Source organism: Micropterus dolomieu, linkage group LG02, assembly GCF_021292245.1.
Source record: "Micropterus dolomieu isolate WLL.071019.BEF.003 ecotype Adirondacks linkage group LG02, ASM2129224v1, whole genome shotgun sequence".
NCBI lineage: Eukaryota > Metazoa > Chordata > Actinopteri > Centrarchiformes > Centrarchidae > Micropterus > Micropterus dolomieu.
This window is the reverse complement of record NC_060151.1, coordinates 27822735-27849212: the sequence shown is the minus strand read 5'-3', so window position 1 is coordinate 27849212 and position 26478 is coordinate 27822735. Positions and strand designations below refer to the sequence as shown.

The 26478-nt window shown below is 39.2% G+C and overlaps 1 protein-coding gene across 2 annotated transcripts in view; it reads right to left on the bottom strand.

Annotated features, from left to right (window-relative positions):
• LOC123961410 (RNA binding protein fox-1 homolog 3-like) overlaps window positions 1-26478 on the bottom strand; it is a 496038-nt gene that overhangs the window by 317520 nt on the left and 152040 nt on the right. For both annotated transcript variants that reach the window (XM_046036780.1, XM_046036789.1), the window contains exon 5: window positions 21936-22058. In XM_046036780.1, the coding sequence (XP_045892736.1) occupies window positions 21936-21942 (7 nt within the window). In that variant the 5' untranslated portion in view covers window positions 21943-22058. The remainder of the gene's footprint in view (window positions 1-21935; window positions 22059-26478) is intronic.

Below are 26478 nucleotides of genomic sequence, written 5' to 3'. Positions count from 1 at the left end.
GTTTCAAGCTGTGTCACCCCCAACTCAGGCGAAGTTTGAAAAATGGAAGAAGGGAACCATGCAAAGTGGACATATTCTCCAGCCTGCCGTAAAATAACCGGGGGATGGACCATTAGCCATTTGCTGCTACCGACAGAGTTGCAGATCTCGCATCTGCACAAACAGAAGGTCACAAAAAACTTAACAAAAGAAAGGCACATGGAGGAAATAATGTTAAGGACAAACTAAAAGAAAACAGAAAGATAAGCTTATAACAGAACTGATAAAAGAGCAAAATGGTTTTGTTTAATTTAGTCCACGGGGTTTGTGCGGTAGATAATCCAGCTCATTCTCTCACCTTGCTTGGTGATGACTTGACTAAAATGCCAGCTCCACCTCCCTCTCCTTGATGTTAGCCCACCGTTAGTGAGGGGCAGGGTGGACTAGATATGTTACACCACTTTTCCAAGGCACAAACCAGTCAATTTGTCATCCAGTGAAGAGGTTGAACCTTTAATTAAAGTGGAGAGCTGCCGCCATCAGGGCCCAGCTAAATGTCACATGATAAATAACGGCAGAAGATCTGAAAAGCTCCCTTGGAGTTTCCTTCACTCGAGGGGATAAAAGGCCACACACATTACAGGGTAACTGCATATCAATATGTTAAATAGGTTCAATTGTATAAATTGATTAAATGACCCAATTGCGAACCAGCCATGCTTCACAGACCCTGTTGTTTGAGCAGTGAATGTTGACAATGTCACGTAGGCTGACTATTAATGGAAACCAAGCAGGGAGAATGTGGCGGTGAGTGACATTATTAAAGTAGATGATGGGTTTCTGAGCAGATCATTCACTGAATGCAATCGATAGCTCTGTGTCTAAACGCTCAGGCAGAAATTACACTTCAAGGCATATTGCCCAGGGTAAAATGACACTGCCATGAAAATGCATTGCTATGGACACTATTAGAAACGATTGGCTAATTACATCCAAGAGAAATCTGGAATCTTTATTGGTCCTTCACATTTACTGTGAAGAAATGGCAGCGTGCAGGAGACCTAATGCAGGCTCGAATATGATCTGCGCATAAATATAGTGCGGCAGGCAGTGAAACTGTCTGACTGTACAATCCAATATTTCCTAAAGCCTGTTGTCTGATACCAACTCATTTGTGGAGGCACTGACAACCCTCTTTGTCTACCCCCACCCCACCCCACAGCATCACCATATATTTTCAAAATTGGTTCATTTCACTCTGCTTATTATCAGGCAGCTTAATCTTGACCCTTCAAATCTCTAAAATTATCGCCCTGTCTCTTGTCTTCTCTTCCTCTCGGAAACCCTTGAATGTGCTGTCAATTCCACTAAATTCCTCTCTCATCTTTCAGCACTTGATCCCCTAATCTTGCTTTTGTGTCACTCACTCGACAGAAACTCTTCCTCTGTAACTCAGTGCTTAAAGACAACTTCACCTCCCTGTTTTAATACCCCTTCGTGGCTCACTGTTTTATACAACAGTGATCTTAAACAACAGCTTATTGTGCATATTTGATCATTGGACAAATCATTCATTACCAAAATAATTCCTAATCATTATAATAAAAAAAAGGTTAATAATAAAATATACTGCAACACTTATTGCCTGTTCTTTCTGAAGCCTTTTTACATTTCAGAAATGTACGTGAGCCATAATTAAATCTGGGCAACTTCAGAAATACAATTCGTGCCCCATACATATATTTTTTCACTTTCTCACACACACACACACACATATAGCTGTTGTTTATAGAAGAAAAAAATGTAATGCCTTGCAGTATCATGAGGAAACATTTTCTAATAAAAGCATGTTTCAAGTTGTAAAGTGTTCATTGATAGCGTATTTAAATAGTTTCCTCTTCGATATCCACTCGTGTCAACTGGAGCGTGATTAACATTTTTTCGGGTTTAATGTCTGTATATGTATGCAATTCATAGTGCTTGATTTTAGGGCTGCAGCTAATGATGATTTTACTACTCAAAGCTTCTATAGATTATTTCATCGATGCTTCGTTTAAGAAGTACTTTAGGTTGGTGGCGGAGGCCCCCCGGGGCCAGCTGTGTACGTTGATAGATGATAGATTTATTAGTCCTTCTGGAAATTCATAGTGCGTCATACAGCAAACAGCAGTCCAACATCAACAGACCAACAACCAGTCAGTGCGGGTTCTGTCCATCTCAACATTTGTTGCAGACACAAGAAATGGGAAAACTGTACTTGCACGCATGTCTTTATGTTTTGCCAATTTTTATGAGAACAGTCTTTGTAGCCTCTAAGTGTCTTAACTTTAGGCAGACCTCAATGCACCAAGTGTTTGCTGTAGTACATGTGTTTCATCTTCTTCCATGCTGCTTGGTAACTGGGCAAGCTGCCCCACCTTCTCAATCACAGCGAAACAAGTGACCTGTCTTTCTTTCATTTCTACTATTCTGTCACATACTGTACATTCATTTTTCTGTTATATACATACTGTATACTTTATCTTACATACATTTTCCTCCTACAAATATGTCCATCCATCCATCCATCCATCGTCAACCGCTTATCCTGCATACAGGGTTGCGGGGGGCTGGAGCCAATCCCAGCTGACATCGGGCGAAAGGCGGGGTACACCCTGGACAGGTCGGCAGTCCATCACAGGGCCACACATAGACACACCACTCACGCTCACACCTAAGTCACACCTAAGGACAAATTAGGGTCACCAATTAACCTAGTCCGCATGTCTTTGGAAGCCGGATCACCCGGAGAGAACCCGCACAGGCACGGGGAGAACATGCAAACTCCACACAGAAAGGCAACAGTGCTAACCGCTGCACCATCGTGCCGCCCTCCTACAAATACGTATTTCATATAATATTAAATGTACATATATGAAAGTGACAATGCTCTTACAAGGCATTTGAAATGAATGTTTGAAAGGGTGAAAACATATGGCTATGAGAGAAAAAATAGATGTCTGTGAGAGGCCAAGAATAAATTATGGTGTGCACATCTTTGCTGCAGGAACTTTCCAATGTTGTATGTAGAACTCCGCCTCTAATTACTTTGTCCTATGTTGGCAGAATGTGCTCGCTTTCTATGACATCCTAATCAACTGATACAAATACTGTTAATAATTCAAGCCTCATTGGTGTACTTAATCTACCTCATTTTCTAATCTTCCTAATAATTCATTTGTTCAGTGATTAATTACACTAATTTATGTCATGTGGAAACAACATTTGTTTTTAATTGTGCATGTCAAAAGAATTTTCCAGTCATCCCATTTATGTTCGCACTGCGTGTTTGGAGCTTTGGTCACCGCAGGGTTCCCGCATTTAGTTTTTCTCTTCAACTCCTCTGCATCCGCCAGCGATCAGATTTTCCACCATTGCGCCATATGTGGCATCACAGTTAATTACTCAAGAGAAATTGGCTGAAGATGCGGCAAACAGCAGGTGAGAAGCTCCAGCCCAGAGCTAAACCAACACTAACTGGTCAAGCTCAGCTGCCCTTGCTCCTCCACTGCCTGAGACGCGCAGGATGAGCTCATTCATGCTGTTTGGCCTTCATTACAGATCAGGGAAGGTGCAATTAGTAGCATACCCCCACCAGTTTATAATTACCTTAAGACACCCACTTAAACAGGGAACCTTATAAATCAGTTCCTGTTGCCTATCACGGCCCTGGACGCTACATTATGCCAACAGATGTCAGCTGCAGCCATGGACAGGCCCCTCGGTGGCAGTGACAGCCAACAACACGGCAAGCTCGTCTAATGAATAAGAATGGCCTTTAGGTTTGGCTTTACAGGGATTTTTGCTTCAGGTTTATGGCTATATTTGTAGTGAATTGAGAATTAAGAAGAAAAGAAAAGAGGGCAGGGAACAAAAGGTCAATTAAGAGTTGGTGAAATGCAACAGATTACATTTTGTTTGATGTTGTCCCCCGTGACCGTGACATTTGTGCCATTTTTACTGAAATATTATTTCGAATTTACAAATGCAAACGGTAGGTGTGTAGGTGCAATGTGATGGGCTGTGTTGTCATTTCTTCCAGTCAAATTCTTAGATAGATACATTTACATCTGGAGAAGTTAACAATGAAGTATCAAAAACATTATTTTCAGACAGCATATCTTCATTGGACACCCACTGATTCTCAATTATGTGAAAGTATTTGGGGTTTAGAGCAGTGTGGGAAATGTAACACAAAGCAAACAAAGTATCATACAGACAAATCCTCCAGAAGGCTCCCATAAACAAAGCACAGATTTAGCATGTTCTATGAGGGCGAAGGGGAGCTTTTGTTATTCAATAGCTATTCCAAATGATCAAAGAAGATCCTTTGCATTTGAAAAACTGTCACAGTCTATCTAGCTTCCATTGTCCCAGGTCTTTTGTATTAGATTTTCTTTCCTTTTCCAAAACTGTTCAATTTGTCCTATCATTTAAAACACAGTCTGACTGTGAAAAATTATGAAAACCCAATTAAATTAAATTTAAAAGAATTTGACTGGGTAAATAAAACAACAACAACAAGCATGTATTTGTAAGACCTTCACAAACCTGATGTTGGGGACCAAAAGAAATCCCTTTAAAGGCGTCTGACAAAGGACTACTAGTCGCACAGAGATAACATTCCTGTCCCTGGACCTGAATTTTTAAATGCACTGAAATCCACTATAGAGGAGATTGCCTCTAACCTCATCTCACTCGTGTTTGCTCCAAGGAAACATATTGCTGGAGTACAGCAACAGAATAAAACTCACTTGACTGTGTTGAAAAGTAACACCGCTATAACGATGAATTTCTCTCTAAAAATAAACCTGAATGAATCTCGGAGGTTTAATGAACAAAGTTTGTGCAGGGGGGAATTTATCTTATTGGAAAGATGAATACACTTTCAAGGGAGGCATACTGACAAGATATAAATGTCTTTTCAAACTGTAAAGAGGTTTCATATCTTCCATTGAGAGAGATTCATTTAGAAAAAAATTGCGTTGGTGTCTCAGTTTAAAGTCCCACTGCAAGAATCACATGAGGAAAAGAACAAATCCTGCATTAAACATTGCAAAGCATTGTTTTGCACATTTAAGGTCACTGCTGCAGAGTTTCCTTAAGCAGGATTTGTATCTATTTGAAGCACATTGTATTTCTTTTGGACTGAAACGTGACATAAATAAAGTTCTTGCTATAACTTCTTACAATTTTAAAAATAACAGTTGGATACACTTTATTTATATTTAAAATTAATATTATTTAGTCGTTTCCAGACCTCTTTTAATGCATTGCAACTTATTGCACCTTATTGCCGTGTGGTTCGGGGATTTTAGCTAGTGTTGGTAAAAAAATATTCAGCAGCAATACAACTAAGTAGAAGTACCACATTATAAGTAAATATCTAAGCTGTACTCGTAACGCCAAAAAACCGCCCCTCTGAATGGTATATTATATCTGACATATTCACGTGTATGTAGCCCTATACTATTGTAGCACTACCAGGTGTACCCAATTTATATACTGCTGGGTAGTTCAGACTATAACAACATATTTAATTATTCATTTAAGTATTTTGTATTTACATAATTATGAGCTAGTAACTATCGCTGTCAAAAAAATCTGAAATGTTATGGAGAAGAAATATATAGAACCAAAGTAAAGTACAAGTAATGTACGTAGTTGTAATCCACCTCTGGTTCTGACTAAATTGTGACAGGTTACTTTTGTCTATTCCATGTACAGGCTCAAGGGAAACTGTCCTTCAAAGAAAAATGACAGGATCAGTCGATTTAGCAAATGCCCCAAAACAACATACATTTTGGGTTTCTCATAAACCGCAGTCTACATATGTTATTTACAGATGGGTGACAAATTAAAGGGGCTATATGTAGTTTTTCAATGAAATTGCCTTATTATCAATTGGCTCAAAACTCACTTAGAAATGAAGCACACGCCTGTTTTCTCCGTTGCTTGCATCAGCCACCATTCTGCTTTTAATGTGAGGACACCGGGTCGGATTCAGCTCTGTGTGTGCTCCCGAGGCTCTCTCTGACTACACCGACAACACGCCAGCTAACGACATGCAGTCCACTAACACCATGAAACAACCTGCTTACAGCAAAACACAGTCTCCACGTAAGGATACAAAACAACAATAAAGGTTTATGTGCTGAAGCCCATCAGACCAAACAGATTCAGATAATGTCGAGTAAAAACACAGCGAACATGACAAAAGCTGGAGAAAAATGGAGAGAGTCACGTTAGCTTACCGGTGTTGTGCCGAATTCTGCCTGCCTGCCGAGAATTTCATGCACCTCGCGGGTGATAACGGTCATTTATGCTGAGAAAAGAGGTGGATGTAAATCTCGCCGGGAACCTAAAAAATTTGTTCTGCCAAATTTTGCATCCACCTCTTTAGTTCCTTTTCAGACACGTTGCTATGCTCATTGATCAAACGCGGTTATCACCACATATATTTACTGAATGTCAAGGAATGGTACTTCAACTAAGTGTATTAAAATATTACAGACTGTAAACGTTCATAAAATATATACTTCTAATCATTTATCACCATTGATGAAGCCAACAAAGAATATTATAGCATTTAAAAGCAGTATTTGGAAGTGCATAACAATTCTCCGCAGGCAGGCAAAAGTCAGCTAACGGCGAGCAGTTGCTAACATTATCCGGTGCAAAGTTGTATCGCTTTCCACATTACATTTCACCAACTAATGTGACCCATATTACTATCCTGTGTGCCACCGGTAATATATCAAAGTGTTGATTTAGCCTGCAAGGAATTATGTAACTGTAAAAAGCAAATGGGGAGAAATTTGTTTACTAGCCTACAGTGATGCAGGCAGGGCAGCCAGCTAATGCTACATTAGCTAGGACCTGCCGATGTTTGCTTTGTAATGTTCAGTTTAGATTTTGCTGTGGTGTTACCGATACTCAGGTACACAGCTTCTCCACCGCTCGGTCACTGTTACTAACGCAACCCACAGAATAATGCCCATGTAAATATCTGCGACGTTGTTCTTTCTCTGCAAATACTTGTATTGTTTTTCTCTATTCTTTTTAATATTCTTATATAACTTGCATTGTCTATTCCATATTTATATATTTCTACATTTATTTATGTCAACGGTATTATTTGTCTACATGTATCACCAAAGCAAATACCTTGTATGTGTAAAACACTACTTCGCAATAAAGCTCCTTCTGATTCTGATATACAATACTGCAGCAAAAAGGCGACAACAACAGAGAGGGAGAGCCATCCACTAACATTACAGCAAAGTTACTTACTGCGGTCTAACGTTTATAAAGTGCGACATAATGTCGTTATAATATTCAGTCCAGCTCACTAACCGTTTCGTTATCATCCAATACATTTATCTGTGTTGACATTGCTGTGCCTCAGGTGAAAGATACACAGATAGTAAAGAGAAGTTACTGAAAAAAGGTAGGAAGCCGGTGTTCTGACGATAGGCTAAATGCTGCTTTGTCGAAAAGTGCTACCGTAGCGCAAATCGATAGGAGTCTATCGAGTCGCTCTGCTCCATCGAAAAATGCTGTGTGTTCCCTTTTCCAATCCCATAAAGTTATAACTCTCACAGTATTATCACATCTTCTGTTTTTTGATTACCTTATAACATCATTTCAGGGGTAGCGTATTCTGATAAATAAAAATATAGACAAATATCCCCTATCAAATAATGCTCCCACTACAAAATCATTTTACATTGCACCACTACTCACTCCATGTGTAATGTAAGGAGATGGGGAACATGTTGAAATACTATATTTTGTCATCTTTATTTAAGATATCAGGGGTAATGTATTCTGATAGACAAATAATGATTTTTTGTTTTGATATTGCTGACGATCAGCCACTGTCTGGACGGCATGCACAACAGCAATGTTGCACAGATTTATGGGCGTGGACACAGACCACACTTGTGGGTCATACGCAGAACCGCTAAGTAGCACATCTCAATAGGTAGAATAAATCGACAGAACACCGGTGTTGAGCTCCCTCTGAGCCGTGAACACTGAAGTAACAGAGCCTGAACATGTGGTTGCAATCTTAAAATCGCACCGCTAGTGACCGCTGAAAACTACATAATGCCAATTTGAAGAAAAATCCAACATGAAGTGTCTCAGTATGAAGTCAGGCCACCACAAGCCTCCAGAACAGCTTCAGTGCTCCTTGGCTGCCCAGTCTGTGGAACTAGAATTGAAGGTATAAGTTTATATTATATTTGTTCTTATGGTGATTGGTGGTGGAGAGTAGTGGTCGACCAATATGTTTTTATTTTTATGGGTTATATAATGCCAATCTCAAAACAAAGAAAAGTCATGCATAATTCCTTTATTCCATGCAGAATAGAATTTAATAGACATGGTTATCTTCATCAGTAATGTGTTCTTTTAGATTGAATAATATTAACGAAAACAAAAAAATACATGGGGTTATCAGAAGGTGACTGTTGTTTAAAGGGGGAGTTGGGTACAGTTTGTCAAAAGTGACGTCATTCAGCTGCATTATATATAGATTAGCTTTCATTTAGGATGGGAGAAAAGTGCTAACATTTACAAAAGACGATGGTGACTGAGTAAATTTAGGGCTCGAAACTAATTTTTTCACCAGCTTCCCAAAACTCACAAGGGGGCGCGCCAACATCGTTCCCCAGCAGCCACACTGACAAGGCTGCCTGCAGATATGTCTGCATGCATTTATTGTATATCAGCCTCATGAGCGCAGGTATCAGTCAATGCCATTTTTATCTCGAAATGCCAGATATTGGTCTGATTAATCAGCCAACCGATCTATCCGGTCTATCACTAGTGGAGAGCATTGTCGTACACACTGATCGAATATAGGTGTGAAACTGGGTTAAGATTTTATTGATGTCATTTTCGAACTCACCAAACCTTCCAGTGAGCCCTGGTGCACGGAAGCATCTGTAGTCGATATGTTCCTCCACTCTTTTGTTCAGGTTTTTCCTTTCATTTGTCCACTCTGTTTTCTACATTCCACACTGTTCTATATGCTGCACTGCATCTTTGAATTTTACATGGAACCATCTTGTTATGACAAAGCCCTCCAAAAGCCGTAGTTGTTATGACTCTGGTTTGTCTGGAGCAAATGAGGAAGTCAGGTGACACTAGTCCACAGAGGGAGGAAGTTTGGGTGGATGGACTGGTCAACAAAACGTTGGACTGGAGACTAATACCCTATGACAAAGACAACTATACTAATGTATACTGTTCTTAATACACTACAGAAGACTAATACTGAACTACACATAACTCATAAAGAAAGTATATCTATGGGACATCTTGTCAACACATCTGAGCTGAGCTTGTCTGAAAGACATTATTAAGTATAACTTAATTTCACCTTCCTGTCACCAGAGAAATAAAAATCCATTAGGGTATCAGCGTCGGAAAGAGAACGTCGTCCTGCCATTTGTATAAAAGTTTGAAGTTATCATGCTGGATGCATTTCTGATTCTGACACTTTTCTTTGAGAGGCTGCAACATAGATTGCTTTCAAAACAACTGTTATTCTCCCCTCAACAAGTAATGAGAGCGACATAAACAGAGTTTTCTATTTGTCTATTGCATAGTTTTCTATTCATGGTCTAACAAGCCCATATAGCTTTTATTTGGCCTTGGCAACAAATATCACAAAGAAATGCTTCAATGAGAACAGTCTGGTCAGCTCAGTTCAGCTGCTGAGTGAACACACACTAAAAACAATCTGTTTCTATTAATCTCCTGGTTATACTTTCAGTTCACTTTTAAGACTCAAATTTCAGACACCAAGTTGAATAATAAGTAGGACTTTTTACCGGGAGATTTTTCATTGATTAGTTTGGCTTCTTAGAGATATTATGATGCCCTTTCTATTGAAAAAGTATTGGCAAAAATGCTTTTCCCAGTTAATTTCTGCATTAGTCCTGTACAACATTATTTGGTCAATGAGCTACTGTCATGGGCCATTATCATCTGCTTTAAAAGGCAAGTTATGTTATACTCTTTGTCAAGCAATAAGTATTGTTTACACAGAGTAGTCAAAGAGTCTAATGTCAAGAATTACAAATATTATGTTAAATAACACTTTCAGACAGAGTTAAAGTTGCAGCTTTGTTTTTACTTTCTATGTCTGAATATTTGTCTCTCTCTGTTTCTGTGTGTGTGTGTGTGTTTCATCTGTCACAGTTACTATAGCTGGACATTTCACATTTGGAGGTCAGTGAGAGGTAAAGGCTTCACCCTCTCGTTGATTCCTGGTGACACAGGGTGCTGTGCTCCGTGTCCCTCTGACAGAGGCTAAAGCAATCTATTTTAGACACATACTCACCCCCCCCCTTGTCTAAACTGTTGTTCTGAAATACTAATATTAATTTTCCACAATCAGCTGTCATTGTATAATTATTTAGGGCTGACATGACATGCTCACCTTTCATTACGGAGACGTTTTTTTGACGGGTTAAAAATGATTTAGCATTGTGACCAGTCAGACTTCACAACCTCTCAACTTGTTAAGCTTCAGTGTTTGCACCTGATCTAAAATCTGTAATATTTTATGTGGTTTTCTTGCCTCCAAGAAATGAGTTCAGCTCTAGTCAAGCCTCACTTGCGCACCATATCAACATCATTTGTCATTTCTCCTTTTTTTAATAACTCGCTCAATATTAGCAAATTAAATGAGCTTTTTTTCTCTGCCTTTTCCTCACAAAGTTTTGTGAGAAATTATAGGTTTCTATGGTTGACAAGACAAAGCAGGACAAATAAATCAATACAAAGCAAATGAAAGCAAATTGAATCTATTAAAGCAAAATTACAGCTAGAAAAAAATAAAATAAAAAAAAAAATCAGCCAAACGCAACGTAACCCAGAGTCATGGCCGCAGACAATTAATGACAGAGGGAGCAAAAAGGTGCTGGCTCATTAAGCCTGGGCAGGCCTGTGCACGCAGACAAGGCCACCAGCCAGACCAAAGCAGACCAGCACAAACCAGTCTGCTCGGCTAAAACGGTGCTGCAGCCCCGCAGCCCTGCAGGCCCGCAGGGACGTAGCCTTCTACCTGCAGCCACCGGAGGCTAAACACTAGGGATGTGTTTGATTTAGCATAAAATGCTACCCAAAAAAAACCAGTAAATTAGAAAATATGAGCTTCCCTGTAGCCTCTTCCATCCCCTCAGCACCTCCCACGTCCCCGCGCCTCCTACCGTACCTGAGGAATGCCAAGCAGCAGGGTGCCACAGAGGACCTTCAGATCAGTGTGAGCCAGCGAGGGGGGCTCTCCCGGGCAGCGATGAGTAATTAGCACTAATTAGTGGCAGTGATTAACCGCACAGGGGAACGTGGGGGCCGGAAGGGAGCAGATTGATAGAGCTGGCCCTCCTAACCCATAGAGGCTCCACTGCATCTTAAGCAGGGGGGGCGGCTGGCTGTGGCTGCCAGCCAGATGCTACTACGGCCATAAATAAAGGTGGAACATGCACCGAGCATCCGTAAAGCCATTTCAACAACAGGGAGGTGAGAGCTGATGTGCAGCTACTGAAGCAAAAGTCTCAAATCAAAGGTTGTCAATTCATTATACCCTAAGGCAGGGTTATTCAAATGGTGGTCCTTGGGTCGAATCGGGACCTTAAGACATTTCATGAAGGTCCTTTGAGTGATTTCGAACAGCTAATTGAAAACAATATCGACTCATTTATCCAATGTAATGGGTCCGTTTTATGTCATATGTAAATTTCCACCAATAACAGAATAAATTATTGGTTAATAGTTTTCAGTCCTATGCTGTCCTTGTGCTAACAGCGAGTTAAAGTCAGAACATGGCAACAGACACATCACACTTACCTAGACTGTAGTGCCCTGGTTACTGTAAAATCCATATTTACATGCTTAAGGTCATTTCTCCCTTACACACAAACACATCTTGGAAGATGGGCTTACTTATTTTAAGCACTGCATGGATGACAGGATAAACGCTGTAGTGCAAGCATGTTTTGGTACAGGATGAATATGTCTGAATATAACTGATGTGCTGTGGTAGTCATTTAGACTAAAGATTCACTTATATTGTCACTTTCAATTTAAGTCAGACTTTTAATTATTTTGAATACAAAAAAATATTCCTTGATGTAGTGATCATTCCTCTCATCTCACCTCTCTGTTGTCACAACAATTTTTTCCCTGTCAGAAAACATGTTTATAAGCAGAAGGAAAAAGTAGAAAAGAAACATGACGGACCACGGATCCCCATTATTGAAACCTTGTTTCTCTAACCTCGTATCCCGATTATTGAAAAGTGTTTCTCTAATCTCGTATCTCGATTATTCAAAGCGGGTTTCTCTTAACATTATAATAAATCAAGATATTTCAGAAAGCTGACAGTAAACCAGTTACTAGAATCTGCACTGATCAATATTTTATACTAACAATGGGTCACAAGACGATGTATAATATGAAAGACTGATAATAATGAAACCAAAGACAATAATCTCTGCAGTTCTCCTCAGCTCTGAGCTTTTCAGCATCTTTCAGCTCATTGCTTTAGTATTTCAGCCCGCAACCTTACTGTCTATTCAGTCTCACCGCTGTCATCTGCGTAGTTTCCAAAAGCAGAAGACATTTTCTGCAAAAAGCTCTAAAAACAGACTGCATGCTTCCTCCCCAGCACTAGGCAGACAAGCAAAATTAGAGTGCTGGTTAACAGCAGCTAAAGAGCCAGATTTATTTTGTTCAGCAGTAGATGGAGATCAAACCAGAGCTAAAAAGGAGAGTAATATTGGACTCACATTCATGATTCATGAAATGGATTCCAAATGAATATTGCTCATGTCTATTGTTTGGTACTGTTTAGTAAATTCACAATATAAACTTCAAAATACAGTAAGTGTTTACAGCTAGTTTCTGATGCCCAAGTTTAAATATAACAAAGCAAAGACAATAAAATATGGCTACTAAAGATGTAAAAATAAAAATCAAAACTGTACAGCCTCTCTGTCTCCATCCACATTAAGTTAGTTAGATAGTTTAGAGCTACTGTCCAAATAAAGGTTCTTCATCTAATAGACTGATTAAATAAAGACTAGGGTTTCATCACCTTTAACATTATTTACCAGACTCAGACATTTAAAGTCAATCCTAAAGAATTTGACTTGGTGTATCACTTGATATTTTCAATAATGAATCAAACATGGATAATGTCACAACAGCTGAGAGGGAAGGTAGATGCTTTAAAAATAGTCTTTGCTATTTTCAGTTTGCTCCATTATAATAAAAACTAGATTAAAAATTGACTCGTGTAATACCTTGCATAAGCAAATGAATGCCCCTGCTAAAATTAAAACATAAAGAGCTCTCCCTCATCTTGATGTGTGTGGGTTTTTTTTTTTAATGAAGTGACACACACATGCTAGTTTTTCCACATGGCTTGAAAACAAATGACATGATAACTACACGACGGGGCCAGGTTGAGAAGCTATCTGAGCTTTTGTGACAAAACAAGCGGGATAGGTGGAGCTTGATTTTAAACATCAATGATTTTAATTAGTGTCATTCTACGATCACCAATAATAGTGCAATGAAATGTGCAGGCCCTGCCTCTGACAGCCGCGCAGATCTGTGGCGAAGCAGGGGGCTCTTAACAAGATAAGCCCTGAAATCAGCGAGCCTGATAGAACATTACCTGAACAAGAGTGCTGATGAAAATGACTGTAGTGTCAGCCTGCTTCAAAACAACTGAAGTGTTGTTCACACGTCTTATGGTGAAACAAGCCAACAACACAAGTAGCACTACCCCAGATAATTCCCATCACTTGTAGGGCTGAGAAAGAGGGATCATCCCTTTGTATGTAAATGATCTTGGATCTGGATGTCTGGTAAAGAAAGGGAGAAGATAAAAGTATTTGCCATTTAACAAGGAAACAGATTAAACAGGTGATTCAAATCCTGTCTGAGGAAAGAAAATGTCTGGAAATAGATTTTTTTTTAACTGTGCTCAGGAAACACATAACCGTTATTCTCCTTCTCTCCAACTTCTACAGAAAGACCAAAACCAACAAGAGATAGTTGGAAACAGCAGCAGACTAAACAATCTCAAAAGATTTATTAAGTTTTTAGAATCAGAAGGAGCTTTATTGCCAAGTAGTGTTTTACACATACAAGGAACTTCTTGAGCTTTTGATCATGTCATCATTTTTATTAGCCCAGTTGTCATGGAAAAACACATTTTTCAAATCCCCCCTATTCTTTGAGCATTTTAAAGACTTTCCTCCCGTGCTGAATCAAAAGTTCACTTTCAGAGTTCATTCCTGACCTTTCAGTTGACAAAACAATTTCACCTCAAGGTCCTTTTGGTCACCATTGTGAAGCTTTCAGCAGACGGAACTGAATGTCGGAGATGGAAATTTTAAGCCAACATGGATGAGAAGTCCTTAAAGTGCCCAGAAAAGAAAAAAAGAACATTTCCATGACAACTGGGAAAAAGAGATGCAGGGATTTGCTTGAATTCAGATGTCTGGATGGCCTTGGTTGAGGCACACTATTTTACGATTGCTCCCTCTTGAGGTGCATTTCACTTTGTGTAAGGTTGGGGGAGGGCGAGTACATACTATATACAGTATGTGTGTATGAGGAGGTTTAGGTGTGTGTTTGTGTTTTGTGCTTTGCCTGCTTTTAGAAACAGAAGATAGTGTTCCTCACAATGCCTGAGATATTGACTGGTTTAAATTTTCTCTATTCTGACAGCCCATTTCATCCGCAACTTTGAAAAAAAAGGCAGCTATTGTGCAGAGGGCATTACTGCAAACATCAACACATCACTTTCAGAACAAATGTTCCCCACAAACCAAGGCCTTCAGCAAAACCCAGTGCATAATACAAAAGGTGGGATGATGTTTTGCATTGTAATTAACTACAATCACAACCAAAGTGGCCGTACCATGACTTAAACACAGCAGAAGTAAAGATATGCTGGATGGTGTGAGTACCGTTGGAAGAAGAGATGAAGAAAATGTTCAAGCACAGTGGTGACTCTCGTTGAATTACATGTTGACAGCTCTGTGTTAGTGAAGAGATGAAAGCAAAATTAGATTTTCAAAAGTGAATTTGGGGAATGACAGTATTGCTTTCTCCACATTGTCAAACTTGACAGTGCTATTACCATCACTATAAAATCAGGTGCTGGCATATGGTATTCAGCAGAAATCAGCTACCTCGTTTGAATATTGATTGCATTTCATGCAAGAGGATGACTTGCTCTTATTACCTTCTTGAAAAAATGTCAGCACTGTAACAATAAGAGTAAAGGAGGAGAAGTTGACTATGAATTAATGTTATTGATCAAAACTAATAATTTACTTCTTGGTTGACAGGGTGCCAAGATCTGTGGTTTAAAAAATTATTAAAGAGTTAATATGGAACCGGTCTAAAAGATTTATCTTTGAGGGGTGGGGAATAGAGATGAACCAAAAACGAATTTCAGGACAGATGAAGATAACTGATGATAATCATAACTTGATTGCGCAAATATGAAGAGGACAATAACTTTTGTCAATACAAACCTTGTGATTAAGTAATCATTGGCAACTATTACTAACATTCTACTTAATCTTTTTTTTAAGTGCTGACAGACAATGCAATTAATATAATTTAATCTGTGGCATTATTATACTTGCAGTGTTCATTCACAGTAAGAAAAGAACTATAACTAATCACCCACAGATATATCATATATCCCAGAAAGAATTCACTTGGATGATACGTAAAAACTTTAGAAAAAGTGTTTTTTCTTTTTGACTTCATATCAGAATCGTCTCCATGTATCTTAATGGCAGAATAATGGTAGAGAAAATGAAAACTAATACAGAAATCATCATTTGAAAACAAATGAGCTTAATGTGATTTAAAATTGATGAATCTTCTAAAACTAAAGCTGTTTCTCAATACCAAGCTCGCAAAGTTCGGACTTCTGTACTTTAAAGCTCGGACTCTGCAAGTTCGGCTCGGTAGTACAAACTCCCAGGAACGGGAGCACGCAGTCAGTCATTCTGCAATTGGAACAGCAGCGGGACCTCACATCTCGATGAAAACGTCGTAGCAATTTTTTAAAACAGATCTGTCATGAGAAATAAACAACATATTTGGAGTTTAAACAACTATATTCCTGCATAAAAACTCTTAAAACAAAAATTGGAACAGTACTTTGGCTGCCACTGATGACGTTTCACAAGTACAGACAAGAACAAAGATTGAGAAACAACTTAAATGAAATCCAAGGGAAGGGTGCTTCATCATAAAAGTATGCTAAGGACAGCAAGTAGGAAAAATTAAAAAAAAAAAACTTACCTTACTGTAACTTGCATTAAAAACCTCCTGAAGTGAGTGAAGATTACAGTAAGAAGGGTTAAAAAAAAGAAAAAAAAGACAAATGACACAGTCTTATTCTGGGATTCTGTGTGGTGATATATAATCTGTTAATTAAACATTTGTGTTGGATCTCTGCTCTAATTAGTTAGCTTTCTCATCTCTTTGCGCTGAAAGTCTTTTTCAGTCAGTTTTAGGTAGAGCTGTCACTGAGCCCGAACACACTGGAATGACGGTTTAGGAGTTGATTTGTCGGTGCATTCAGTTTGACTTTTTTCTCTTCAGTCACAAAACAATGAATACAGCAGCAGCTCTGATGTTTAGGACACTCAAACTAGTCACAAGCCATAATGGCTGCCGCTCTGACAAACATCAACCCACTCCGACAATGAAAGTACAGCAGAACATCCAGCCTCCTCTGTCATCTCCCTGACAAATCAGCATACTGAGCATCTCCGGCGCTGTCTTCATCACTCCAGAAAACAAGAAGGCAGGGAAGGACTCAAAGACAGTCAATGCGTATAATTCCACTTCATCAATCACGCACATCATCTTTCTAGTATTACACTTTGGGGGGCTTTTTTTTTTTACTCTTAAGATTATGGATTCCTTTAACCTGCGAGTGGCAAAAGTGCTACGCAATTTATATAGCCACATAGCCAGTTCATAACCGACGTTATCTCATTGCACTTTTCATATAGAGCAGGTCTGGCCCTACTCTTTATAATTTACAGAGACCCAACAATTCCCACCAAGAGCATGCACTTGTTGACAGTGGCCAGGGAAAACTCCATTTTAACAGGTAGAAACATTGAGCAGAACCTAGATTCAAGGCAGGCGGTCCTGTGCCTTGACCGCAACACAGACATGACAGCGTTTCAGGCGTATCTGGGACTTCCACAACAGGCATAATGCAGCAATAGTGTTTATTTCAGTCGTAGTAAAAATACACTTTGCTAAGGCATGTTGTATATATGGAGGTAATCGATGAACCATGACCTTGAGTTTTGCAGAATCTTGAAATTCTTTTTCTGGTGATAGGGTTGGTAAATGTTGAACATTTTATTCCATTACAGCAATAACATGCTGTTATAGCATCCTCCACTCTTCTAGTTTCAGGCTTCCCCAAGAGTTTGGAACCTGGCTGCAGGGATTTGCTCCCATTCAGCCACAAGAACATTAATGTGGTCAAACATTGATGTTGTGAGATAAGGTCTGGCTCACAGTCTGCGTTCTAGTTCATCCGAAAAGTGTTGGATGGGTTGAGGTCTGGGCTCTGTGCAGGCCAGTCAAGTTCTTCCACACCAAACACAATTTTTTATAGACCTGGCATTGTGCACAGGGACACTGTCATGCCAAAGTGTTGGCATAAAGTTGGAAGCACTGTTGTACAGACACATTATTTCTACATCTGCATGCAACTGGGACGAATGTCTTATCTTGCAAGCATTCAGTCAACATCATTGTGAATAGCACATACACAGTTTTGTACTCGTAGTGAGGCAGTAAATAATCAAATTGCCACATTAGTACAATAATATCCACAACAAATTGCTCCTGGCAAGTAACTGAGCCCATTATCTAATCAGATTTGACCACACATTCATCAGTCCATCCAGCTAGTGGGTAATGTGCCAGCCGGCGCTGACCTCAGACTGGGGGGGGGGGGGTTCAGCACTCAGCGGTTCTTCTTTCCTCCCACTTTGGAGTTCTTAAATCAGGTCCACAGCGGACACTTCATGAATGAGCCTTAATGTGACAGAGAAATTGGGGATCACTTTCTCTGCCTGGCTCTGCCAACAGTCTGATGATATCGACGACTAGATGGCGCGAACGCAGGCGACTCCAAAGAGAGGATTAGAGAGGGGAGATAAGGCTATCCACTGTAATTAAGCCCTATCTCTGAACAGCCACTGAAGAAAATAAATCACCCTTCAGAGCCTGCCAGTGTTGAAATGCACGAACAATTATTCAATAATTAATCGTTATACATGCAGGCTCCAAACACTAATAGGACATATTTTAACTACAGCATTATAGCACTGTTAAATTAAATTAAAGTCTGAATGCATTTAAGATCAATGTAATAGATCACCTATTTAACCTTTTTTAATCACTCTAATGTAATTGTATTAGCTCTGTTATCAAGCTTTTTATGATGTGCCCTATGTTAATTTCCCATTCCAGCTATGTATAATGGAGAATGGAGATATATAGGGTGTGGCACCAGACATTCTCGTGGAAACATTAAGCAGGACCCTAGAGGAAGATGCCAGTCATACTCTCAATCCATTCCTGGTTCTGTAACAGGCTGAGATTGAGGTCAAATATGACATTGTAAGGTATTAAAGTTGCTAGTTTACTGAACGTTATCAAGTCCACAAAACACTGCTGCTGACAAACAACTAATTCTTCTCCATTTAAAAAATTTAAATAAATGGTACCTGGGTCAACAGAGGAAATGACCTAGGTAATAAAGGAAGTAATGCCTTATATCGTTTCATTGTTAGTTTTTGGATAAAATAGGTTTTTAGTGTGAGCAGTGATGAAGCATTGCAAACAGAAGCTTAAACTTCGTCAACAGGAAATCTAAAGCACCTCAACACTAAGCACATACATACATACATTTAAAGACTACAAAGACAAAAATGGGGTTTTACAGATTAGCAATCATATTCATTCATTTATTTAGCTGACGCTTTTATCTAAAGCAAGCTTGAGCAACTAGGGGTCAAGTGTCTCGCTCAGGAACACATTGGAGGATGTGTCATAGTGTGGAGTTGAACCCATATCTCTCACACCAAAGGGATGCGTTTTCCACTGCACCATCTCCACCCCAGTCAAACTGTCAGGGGTATTATTTGACTGAAGTCATGTCACGATTACATTGCCTTGGGTTTAGATAATTGTAATGGGTACTTTCCCCATATCCTGACATTTCATAGACCATATTGTTCATCAGTTAATTTGAGGAAACAATGGACAGATGAATCGATAAAGAAAATAATTGTGACTTGCAGCCCTAGATAGATTATTGTAATTAACTACACACTCTGCCCTAATTGCTTATAGATATTTAGGTTGAGTACATAAATTAAATATAAAGTCATCGGCATTATTAAAGAAAATTATTAATATTTCATTTTTTGAAATAGTTGAAATCATCAATATTACAGTAGACCATCCAGACATGGTCTTGTCAGATGAAATATATATAATAAAAATTTTCAAAGAGCTCTCATAACATCTGTTAAAATAACAAATCCATAGTGAAAGCCGTGAACAGCTCTTATCACAACAAGAGAGGGAAAGGCAAAAGAGACAAATCTGTTCTGCTGCTAAATAAGTGCAGATAAAATCTTCTATCAAAAAAGGTAGTGAACAGCTTCATCCTGACCAATTTCCCACTCACCTGATCATCACTTCAAACTGCAAGGCATCAGTGTAGCAAAAAATCTCACAATATTTGTCTCAAAGCAGGGAAAGAAGAATTGGCTGTTGAATCTTTACACAGAAATTCCCTCAGAACAGTACAGAAAAGGGGAATATTTCCCCTCAGAAGTTTTAACGGATATTTAAAAATTCAACGATTTCTGCAGCATACCAAGTGCATGTGCAGTGCACTGTACCTCCAGCAGTAAAGCAGCCTCTTTAGAGCAGGTCTGTATTAGGCAGACAGAAGTAAAAGGATATTAGACATGAATAAAACAGAAGTTCTCTTTGAAATGATGTGACATTTCCATATCAACTGGAATAAAAACACTGTGGTACCCTTGATCTGTTTGTGTGAAACTAAGCCAAGCAGTGAGATACTGTGATGTTTGATGTTCTGCTGAGGGTTTGAGTCAGTTGGACAGCTGGTAGTTAGACGGACAAACGTCTGAAATTCCTCTAAACACTGCGGTCAACAACATGCAGAGACATCTGAGGCGACACACATGGCCAACACACAAACCAAAATGATACACACACACACACACACACACACACATATATATATATATATATATATATATATATATATATTCCTGAAGTGAGGGAAGATTACAGTAAGAAAGGATAAAAACAAATAAAGACAGATTGATTTACAGTTTGTCGTGACTAGTACTTTGGTTGTGATATCGCTTCAATTCTAACAGCCCAGCAGCTGGCGAGCTAACATTGTCTGACACTGGTTAGTCTGTGACCTCAGCACTCACATTCTGTGTGTTACTCCAGGATTTAAATGGAGTAACATCAGAGTCCTGAGGCCACAGGAGTACCATTGCTGTGAGATTTGACAGAGTGGACACGGTGTATTACTTAGACCCTAAAGGATCTCTTATAGTTAAGAGGCGAATGGCTGAAAATGTTTTTGTCCATTCCGGGTTTTTTTTGCCTGTTAAAAAGGTTTTTGAGGGGAGTTTTTCCCGTTCGAGGACAGATCTTGCGTGATGTACAGATTTTATAGCCCCTTTGAGGCAAAGTAGGATTTGTGGGCTAAATAAATAAAAGTAGTCATTTGCTGTCAGCACATCTGGAAAGAAAGACAACACACGCTAGGTAGTCTATCCCTTTTTTATAAACCTGAAAAAAAAAAGTTACATCTAGTGGGAATCATTGCTAATGTTAGCAAGCTAGACTAACTGGCCTTCTCTTTCCATGTGGAACACAAACTTAAATGTTGTAAACGAACAGACAGCTTGCAGATTTCCTTACACAGAAAGTGTGGAGAATTCAAATTTCAGTTCGGCTTAAACAACAGATGTGTCAACTCATCATCCTTTGTTCCTTACTATTCTGGTTTGACAGAAAAAGTCTCATAAAGGTCAGAGTGTTAAGTTGGAGTGATTCATTAGAAAAAACGCAACTCTTTAACCATCTACCCGCCTTTATTACATTCTGTAACCTGCCAAACGCTGTTCTAAAACTTTTTTGTTCACCTTCTTTCCACCTTACCCTGAGGCGGTCGCTGAGTTTGGTAGAAAGAAGGACAGAGAAGCATTTTGCCAGAAGCGTAGAATCACTAGATTTAAGTCAGTGGCTGCTTGACTCCTCTGGAGAATGACAACCACAAAGAAACAAAGACGGCATGATGGTTTGACTGACAGCCTTTTATGTCTCTTCACTACAAGGTCAGATGTACCCTAAATAGAAAATAGATGTGCGTGATCCTGAGATTCTTAAAGAAGCCCTTCGTGTAGGATTCAACACTGTATGTTTTGGTAAAATGAAGATTATGAATTCTGAGTGGCAGAGAAAAGGACTCCTCTAAAGTGTCGACATCAAAAGAGGAAGCCAAATAGCAGCGGAGTAGAATAATCTAAATATAATTGTGTGACTGCTGGCATGTCAACTTCAACCTTGTCTCATAAATGCCATAAGGAAGAAATGTTCTCGGAGGTTAATTTCACTATATTATCAAGAGAATTAAGGCAATTACCAACAAATGACAAAAAGGGCTATTCAGAACCAATTCTGTGGATAACTGACCGTGCTATGTCCTCTCAGCAGGTGGTTATTCATAATACAGCAGGTGATTCATATGAATTATTTCCTACCTGTCATTCACTTTGCTCCGCTGCCTCAGTCTGTCCAAGTAATTGTAGTCCTGTAGATTTCACTTCGGCACCTACAGCGGGATTCTTGGCTGACCTTCCTGGGCGCTTCCTTCTAGCAATTATCTGCGGACATTTTGGAGAGACACACAGCGTAAGTATTCTGGAGGGAATCCTGAAGCAGATACTTTTCCATAAAAGTAGGTAGAACCACAGGAAGCAAAGCATGGCTACATAAAAACAACAATTCTTTTCATGTCTCATCACTAATCCGACAAAATGTTCTGCTGTCAAATGTGTTGTATAAAAGGGTTGGGAATATTCTTTTGGTAAAAAAAAAAGAAATAAATAAAAAAAATCACATAAAGAATCAGCAGTCCAATATGTTTGGTGTTGCCTTCCACACCCTGTTTCTACCTGATAAAATTGTGCAGTACCCCGGGCATTACATGTGTTGTTATCCCCAGGCTCCTTGGAAGCACAGAAATACATCATAATCTGTTTTCAAATGATGTGTTACAGTACCGCGCTTTGGTATTTTCCACATATGCTTATTCAATATCCCAGCGATAAAACCAGCAGGACCTCATTTTGCCTTCGAACGTTTAATCTCCAAAAGAAAACACTTCCACACAAAGCAGCGAGAAGCTAAGTAACAGTACAGGGTCATTTGGCGCCAATGAAGTATTGGTAAACTGAGTTGCCATGGAGACTAATATGCTCGCAACTAAAGACACATAGAGTGGCATTTTGGAACAAGCGAAGCAAACTGCGGGGCACAAAGATAACAAGCTTAGACAAAGAGGCATAATGTCAACACAGTGTCGCCACAGAGGGCTCAACCTGTAATCAACATGTACAGTAGCTGCAAAAAGGTGTCAGACATTTTACATAGGTGAATGTCAAATATTAATGAAGTCCTCTGTGAATCAAAACATTTATCTCTGACACAAAATTTGAATAAGGCAACTCCAAAAACTGGATTTATGCACAGATCTATATGGCATTCCAGGGAACAAACTCTTAATACTGTATAAAAGAACAACAGGAACATTAACAAATGGTTTTACACAAATAAAATTAAATATAGGTTTTAAAACATATGAGGTCCTGAAGTTTCTTGGAATGTTTTCCATGTGCATAACACAAAATAATTACATAATGTTTTTCATAATTCTTCCAAAAATTCCAAATGTTTGGAATTCATTATTTATATTATAACACAACCCTGAATATTTCCCCTTCTGCAACATCTGTTTTTGGATTAAGACTTTTTTGGAGATGGGAAACTGTTTGAATAAAGCCTGGTCATGTTCCCACATTCAAATAAAACATCTGCTAGATTTACAGCTGTGGAGTCTTATTATATTATGACCTCCACTTTTTCAAAAAAAAAATCCTAATAAAAAAAAGCAATCTTATACTGTATTCAGGCTAATGTGGTATATTAAATTAAGGCCAAAGTCAAAATCATATAAACACCCAGAGTCCCATTTAGCAACACAAGCCTCTTGGAATAAACAACTGAATACATAGTTGGTTTGAAAGCTATTTTCAAGGGACTCTTGCTGATTTGTACAATTTTTTTCTGCATTTTCCTCTTCACTATCAATATTTCGAGCCCTAGGAGAACAGCATCTACAGACCGTGTACTCCAACTTAATGCATTTGCTTTTTACACCATGGGTTAGGCTTCTTTTACTGTCCTGGCAAAGAGTTGCATATTTTTCAATGCTAGACAGTTAGCTAACAGTGTGAAGTCCTCCAATAAACTCAAGGCGTAACTTTTCTTTCTTATTTATTGAAGTGTCACATACTGTAAAACTGTAACAAAAGCACAAATGGTAAACAGAAATGAGAAAATAAACAATACACAAGTAAAACCCAACTGGAAGAAACAAAAACTCATTTCAGTCATTGTGCTAACCACTTCCAGCTATGCTAGCTATCAATGTTCTAATACTACCTAAAAAAAAAATCACAGCAGCTATATTTATTGTCATAAAGGCAAAAAAGGGTAATAAAATACTTTTCACAAATGAAAATTACAATAGGAGAAGGCAACTGCACTCCACTGTTCACCTGGCTTACTTTGCCTTGTGGAAATCCCCTGTTCTACCACTACTGCTACTAACTAACCAGCAGGAGGCACTGCAGTACACTAATTTGCTGAACAGTCAACATTTACTCAACAGAGGTCAGTGCAGTTCTTTAGGTCTGATACCAATAGTCGTCTTTGGCTTTTTTCAAAATATTTAAATGTGAAATGACCAAGAAGTTGAAGTTACCTAAACTTTCAGAAACCATTAAAATATTGTAGTTACCATGCACGTGTGACGGAAGCCAGAGAGGCTGTGCAGTGAGTAAACCTCATTCCCCGAGTTTTAGCCTCCTCGTCAGTGTGTCCGCCTTCCTTACCCGAGGTCGCCGGTTCGAGTCAGAACCATGCAGTGGGATGTGTATGTGTTTACTGTAAACTTTGATCAATGGTGTACTATTGATGCAGGAACAATAGTAAGCTTTACACACATTAGTATTATATTAGTCTGTCTGTCTGGTCTGATGATGTTTGAAGTAGGCAGATGCACAAGATCTCCCTACTTAGCCTGTAAATGAGATCCACTGCTTTAATAACCTGGGTTGTTTTGTTTTTTTTACTTTAAAAACTGAAATTGACCTGATGTATGGTGTACCCTGGGAGTACACAGCTTGCTTCCCACTGAAACAAAGACTTGTATGAAGGCAGAGAACATGCAAAAGTGATTCATATTCTGATAATGTACAGTGGTGAATGTGCACGGTTGCCTATAAAACAGATATAAAGCCATAAAGTGCTGCTCAGAGGTGACCTTTATTTAGAAGAGCTGCTGTGTGACAAGCTGTGAATTAGCCAACGTCAATGCTCCAGAAATGTATGCTTGACCTCAAAGTCAACAGTATTTTGTGAACCACTACAACGATTGCAAGGAAAACAGACACTGCACACACAGCAATAAATGTATGACAATGCGCACTCACTAGAAAACCTCTGATGTCTATCTGCCAGCGAGCCACTGCGGCCACTGTCATTGGTTACAAGGTGAGCCACCTACGTGCACCCGAGAAATTTATTGATGTGATCGGGTTGGGATTTTTGCTTATCACCACAATATCAAGTCACCTTGTTCTTTTATTTTTTCTAATCAAAAGTCAACAACGGTGCTATCTAACCCTGATATGGAGCCAATTAAATCCTTGTCTCAATCTATGGCGCTGTGAAGCGCATTTTAATTTGTTGTCAATTCAACCTTTAACTCCTCTCCTCTAGGTCTTCTGTCCTGCCTTGAGTTTGCTGGAGTGAAAGTTAGACAATTTGGATTGCGTGATCAGAGGAACTAGCTGCAGATCAAGTAAATCATGGTATAAGATGAAAATATAATCATACAGGCAGGTTCACAGGTGTACACCTTACTGAGATTTAGTACCATGAGCCTCTGTTTTATCACAGGGTTGAGGGAGAAGGGGAAGCTATTGACACACGGCTAAGCCACTTCACATCCCAATCGATCACAGGTCTACTCTACTACAAGTGGCATTCCCCTTATAAAGTAAGATTTTTCTGCCCGCGCTGACTTTCAGGATCCAGACACCTGTCTGGACTTTGGTCCTGCAATATTTTCAGTTACAGTACTGTGCAGCACTTTTGTCCTCCTTTGTTCCTCACTCAAGTCTGAGTCAGTTTGAGAATTTGTCTAGCTCAGTTTTTGGCTGGTGCAAAAGCAGGAAACAGATGGCTGGCTATTTCTGGATGGTACTACAGAGTGTCCAGCTCAAATAAAGTGTTCTTTCACAGGATCTTAATGTTTTTTAATGCCTGCGTAGGGAACTTCATAAAGTGTTGGACCAAGAACTTGTAAATGGCCCGTGACAATATATGATTTTTAGGGTATTTGACATTATTATACTATTATCAAATGCCTCCCTCCTTACTTTATTTAAATCCAGCTAATCCCTCCCTGGAGAATACCTATTAACCTGGGCCAACACACTGCTCGCCCTGATGAGGCTGAGGACAGGCCTCCTCTATTTGCTTTCCTCATCTCTGTCACTCAATCGGTCACATAATTATTGTGTGTCTTCACAGGTTACATAGCGGATATTAGCTGCATTGTAAGCACACATTAATTACATGAGCAAGTGGACTGAGTTAATAAGGCTGTTTAAAACACTTCTGAGGATGCACCTCCATGGATGGTTACCATGGAGCTGTGTTTATGGATAGGACACAAATGAACCAGGATGTTTAAGTTCTTGGATGTAAATAAAATCAAGGCACAATGATAAGCTCATTCATGACATGCCATCTGGCAGGCACTGACAGTTTGAAATTACATTAATCCTTATCTATTCATTATGAAATGTGTGTGTATAGGTGTAGCAATGCCTTATCAAGGTATGGTGCCTCAGCTGAATTCGAATTGATTTCTATCTATCTAGAATCCATTGCAAATTCCTCTCATGGCCGGCAATGCAGGAGGCGGTGACTGCTGCTCACAGGTCAAGTCAG